General features: G+C 39.0%; 1 protein-coding gene across 1 annotated transcript; it reads left to right on the top strand.

Annotated features, from left to right (window-relative positions):
- Positions 1-841: 841 nt before the first annotated feature.
- Positions 842-3,944, top strand: LOC118575116 (ectonucleotide pyrophosphatase/phosphodiesterase family member 1-like; the record flags this gene model as incomplete). The annotated part of the gene is made up of 5 exons (XM_036175787.1): positions 842-910; positions 1,054-1,173; positions 1,770-1,879; positions 3,518-3,583; positions 3,872-3,944. Coding segments are annotated over exons 1-5 (423 nt in total), but the record flags the coding sequence as incomplete, so codon positions are not given.
- Positions 3,945-5,577: the final 1,633 nt, after the last annotated feature.

Genomic DNA, 5,577 nt, shown 5'->3' with positions numbered 1-5,577 from the left:
CAGGTAATGCATTAGACATACTGGAATCATTAATTGTATGTTCCTCCCCAAGAGTAGACAGTGCAGAAGAGTGAGACACAGGGCTAACCCAGGAGGGCATCCATCAGCAATGCCTGACTTCTCAGCCCTCCTTGACTCACTCTTATTTTTGAAGTAGCTAATAAGCTCATCCCTTGATGGCTGGTTTGTTCTTTATCATCTGGGATGATGTCACCTCAACTGCTGCCTCTTCTTAGTCTTCATTTGCAGATTTAGCTGGGGGTGTAGACTCCTTTCTTTACACTTATTATAATACAGCTATTTGATCGTTAATTATCAAGATCTTGCAAGCAAGATCTGTCTGTCTAGAACTTAATGCTGTTATGAATGTAGGCTAACTGCCTAGTTGGCTTAATCACTTTGTTTATTGGTTTTCTGACCAAACAACAAAAAACAAAAACAAACAAAAAAGAAAAAAAATTAAGTCTGGAGATATGTCTCAGTTGGTAGAGTGCTTGGCCAGCATGCATGAAGCCCTGGGTTCAATCCCCAGAGCTACATAAACCAGGCATGATGTTGGACAACTATAATCTTAGCACTGAGGAGGTGGGGGCAGGAGGACCGGAAGTTCAAGCTTTTCTTTGCTATACACCAAGCTTAATGCCATTCTGGGTACATGGAAAGGAGCAAAATAGAGAGAGATAAATAATACCTATTTTTCATTGTAGTAATTGTGTTACTTTTCATTTGATCTGAATTTTGATCTGGCTGCTTGCTCTGCATTCTGGCATAATTACTTCGTATGATATGCCTAATAGCAATGTCTTTTTTTTTTTTTTTTTTCTATCTAGAAAACTGTGGAACATACACTAAAAACATGAGGCCTGTATACCCTACAAAAACGTTTCCCAACCATTATAGCATCGTCACAGTGAGTGGGCATTTCACCTTTTTGTGTTCATATCAGGAAGATGTAATTGAAGCATTGTTCAAGAGAATAGTTCAACCTCAGATTAGGATGAAATCATTTGTTTTGCAATGTGAGCTCTAATCCGCAATCGATCTTTTTCTTAGGGACTTTATCCAGAATCCCACGGCATAATTGACAACAAGATGTATGATCCCAAAATGAATGCTTCTTTCTCACTTAAAAGTAAAGAAAAATTCAACCCTTTGTGGTACAAAGGCCAGCCGGTAAGCTGTTTGTTGTGGCTACTAAAACAGTTTATTATTCTTACTTATTTTAATCAGAAAAAAAAAATAAACCAATTCCCTAGGAATTTTAGCAAACTACTTGATCTCCCTGTGCCTCTGGCCATCCTTATGTAGGACAGGCGAATGTAGACACTCATGTGTATGTATGATTGCATAGTTTAAGAGAAGTTTACTTTAGAGATAGATTTGGTTTATACTGTCTTCTCTTTTTTTCTACTTTGAGTCTTCTCTATTATAGCTGTTTGGCAGGATAATTTATTAATTATTTTACCTTTATATGCTTATGGTGCATACTGTGATAATATGATGTGTGTATACACTGTATAATGATCAAAGTAGTGTAGTATTTTCAGCTTCTCAAATAATCTAATTTTTTAAATAATATGAAGGAATGCTAAGGGATAGAAATGTTAACTACCATGGTTTGATAGTATACTTCATATACATGGTAACTGCTGGGAACTTATTGACCTTGAAAACATTGCATCAGAGAAGAATACATTGGTATTGCTCCCTGTCTCTCCAGAGGTTAATGTTTTCATTATCTCCGAACCTTCTTCCATTCTCTTCCCCAGATTTGGGTCACAGCTAATCATCAGCAGGCCAAGTCTGGTACATACTTCTGGCCAGGATCAGATGTGAAAATTGATGGAATACTACCAGATATCTACAAAGTGTATAATGGGTAGGTGTAGATGAACTTTTCCTAGGTTTTGTAATATAAAACAAATTATATTTTTCTTGTACTTTTATTGAGTCCTGAGTTCCAACATTTGAATAACACTGTGAAGTAAAGATCTTTAATATGAGATCTTTTTTTTTTTTTTTTTTTTTTTTTTACAGAGTTTTAGATGGATGATAAACCAAAAGTAAAATCAGACCAACATTTTGTAGAAACGCTGACAAAATAAGTTCAGATCCTTCGGCAGTGATTAAAAGAATGAGTTAATACTGGGCATGTTGGTACAAGATTCTAATTCAAGTAGCTAGACACTGAGGCAGGGTGGTTTTGAGTTTCAGGTCAGCCTAGGTTACAGAGTGGGATCAAGGCCACCCTATATGAATTCAAGGCCATCCTGAGTTTCATAATCAGTCTCTGTTTCAAACAAAACAAATTAAGAAAACACAGAAGGAAAGAGATCACAGGGGAAACAGTTCTGAGCATAGAGGAACTATATATTTTAACTCTAGGAAGAAAAGAATAACAGAAGGAAAAGATGGACGCATTAAAGAATACACAGGTAGGAGCTACTGCATGGTAGGATCTAGAACATTGTTTAAGAGAAGATTGTTGCATCTTTGCATTTCCATTTCTGAATTACTTCAGTATATTTACTCTCTAATATAAGGGCCTATTAGCCTCTCCGATTTTCAAAATCATACAAACATTTTAAGGAAGACTTTCTTTGGTTGATTTTAGCAAAACTACCAAAATAGTTTCTTGTGTACTTTTGAAAGGTATGATGAAACAGCAATACAATATACCTGAGCATGTCAAAAGTGTTCATCCATCCCAGACTAGGGACGGATGGTGTTTCTTTGGTCGTCTCCTGCTGCTTTGTGTTTTGTGTGGTTCACAGAAGCAGAGAGTGCCATCTGCTCCCCTTGCTATTGCTTGCCATGGCTTTCATCTCCTAGATCGAGATGGTCAGTGAGATCTCATGAACTAACCTTCTCACCAGCCTGGGTGAATCCACAGATTAGTGAGGAATAGACTAGATTTCCAAGACGTAGTAAAGGGCACAGCTGATTGTATGGGGGGTGGGGTGGAAGGCTTCTGAAGGACTATATTAACAAAATCCAGGGTTCAGAGGAAGCAGTACTAATTTGGTTAAAGGGAAGTTGCCCAGAGGACTGAAATTTGTCCTTCCTATGTCTGGTTCCCAGTCACCAGTGAACAAGTCCTCTGAGGCATCAGTTTTCCATGTGACGGTGACTGTCCTCAACTGCACATATACTTCAAAAGAAGACAAGAAACGTTTTTTAAACCCAATCACAACATTTTTTTTTCTGTTTAAAATTAAATTCTGGTCTTCATTAGAAAAGCAAATTTAAGTTTGAAAATAACCCCTTTTGGGGGGCAGGGTCTGTGGGGCAGGATCTTTCTATACTCCAGCCTTACTTCAAACCACAGTATTTCTGCATTGTTTTCCTGAGCGCTGGAATTACAGGATGGCAAATACATCTCAAATAATTTCAAATGCAATAGACGTCTCGGCTTGCTTTGGTTACACTTATTATTATTTCTAAGGAGGAAAGTATTTACATTTGACATACAGTTGTTGCAGATTTGTTTTAATTTGCTCATCTTTAATTTTATTAGGTCCGTACCATTTGAAGATAGAATTTTGGCTGTTCTTCGCTGGCTACAGCTTCCTAGCTCTGAAAGGTATGTCGACAGTTTCTGGTACAAAGCCTCCTTTGTTTTATAGACATCATGTGATTCTAACAAACAGACCAAAAACTGCTGTTTGCTCTGATGTCTTATATCGAAAGAAACTGAACAATTACAGCTTCATTTTGAAGAATCACAAGCCTGTAAATAGTTCCTCAGAATTTTAGTAATGTTACCCCAGTGCTGTAGGATTTTTAATCAGGATCAACTGTTGAATTATTATTTCCATTCTGTTTTTCAATGTGTTCGTAAAATATTACATTTTGATACTGTTTGATTTAGACCACACTTTTACACTCTGTATTTAGAAGAACCAGATTCCTCAGGCCATTCACATGGACCAGTCAGCAGTGAGGTAAGTTCATTCTTGTCTGTATATGAAAGATTCCTTGAGCTTAGTGTCCTTGGAGTGGGCTTCCAGAACATTCGGTAAGGTACTATGTTTTCTGGAAAGTAAAATGCTATGGTTTATGGAAAGAGGAATATTACACAAATGTCTACTTAACCAACCAATTTAATTTAACCAAAATAAGAGCAGAGAGAACTGGTAATGCTTATATTTTTACAGTGCTAAGTTGAACTATTGAACTAAATTGTGTATTTTCAATTCTGAATTTTTTTTTTTTTCACGACAGGGTTTCTCTGTATAGCTCTGACTGTACTGGAACTTGCTCTGTAGACCAGGCTGGCCCTGAACTCAGAGATCTGCCTGCCTCTGCATCCCGAGTGTTGGGATCAAAGCTATGCACCACCACCACCACAACGTGTCTTTTCAGTCCGTATCCTCTCTCTTTGCACTCAAACTTGAGCGCTTTAGGAGAAGTCTTTAAGTATCCAAGACTCCAAATTTCTATGGAAATAGCGGGTAGTGAGTGTCATAGCAGAAACAGCCTCTCCTCATTCTTTGGAGATACTCTCCAGCCTGAGAGGCATGCTTCTAACAGAGCCTGGGCTTGAAAGGATGGAAGACACCATCAAAACTACAGAACAAGGCAAACAATCATTATTTATGTCAGTTACTGTGACACTGGAGATGGGAACCAGTAGCCTAGGAAGTAAAGGCCATAATGTGTCTTGTTTGACCAGCCAGAGTTTATGAACTCAGCCAGTTCCTGGCCACATTCACCGTGCTTTAAAGCAGCATGTAACTGTTTTCAGAGTTCAAATCACCATGCCATTTGCACGTCATGGAGTACAGGAGGCATTAGCACCCGAGGTGACCTGAGCTTCTCCCTCTGTGCTTTCATGTTCTGTTTCCTTCTGATACATGAATTCTTATCTATAGCCTAAGATGTGAATAGAAATAGAAACTCAGGACTTGGAATCCTGTTGGGCACAATCAGAGGGGGGTATTGTCTAATCAGCTCTTGCCTGGAAGACAGACTACAAGCCCACACTCTTCTTGGCAGATAAGCCTGTACCCCCAAATTTGTGCTAGTCCCTGCCCATGTGACCTAGGCAGGATAGTTTGTGAGTCTCTAGGATCCTTCTCAGTGGTCTGGAATATCCCTTGCAAGCTCTGTTTTGGGTAGTCCCGTCTGTGTTGCTTAATGTAATATTGCTGAATGTAATAATAAGGATAGGCAGTGTGCTTTTTTCCCCCCCACTTGAATTTCAACTGCTGAATAGACCATCTTTCCTTGTGTTTCTGGCCCTGTGTCTGGCATGGAGCTGAATCCTTTGAAAGAGCAGATACTATTTTGTGTTGTTTTCGTATCAGGCAAAGGAGAGGGAAACTGGTCCTCAGCCAAGCCTGTTTCTGTCCTTTGTAGTCTTTCTACCAAAACATGTGTCCTGTAGCTCCATGGCAGTGAGGAGGCTCACTGTACCTTACTTTGACTCTGTCACCAGTTCAGCACACATTCTCCTTGCTAGAGGCAGTGTTATGAAGAAATGTGACCAGAACTTGGGCATATCACAGCAGCTCTAGAGAAACTCATTGTTTCTTCTCATAGTTGCTGCTGTGGTTTGGACATTGACCAGGCAAG

This window comes from Onychomys torridus, unplaced genomic scaffold (assembly GCF_903995425.1).
Source record: "Onychomys torridus unplaced genomic scaffold, mOncTor1.1, whole genome shotgun sequence".
Classification (NCBI taxonomy): domain Eukaryota; kingdom Metazoa; phylum Chordata; class Mammalia; order Rodentia; family Cricetidae; genus Onychomys; species Onychomys torridus.
Note: the sequence above shows the minus strand (reverse complement) of the source record. Positions and strands in the feature narration are given on the sequence as shown.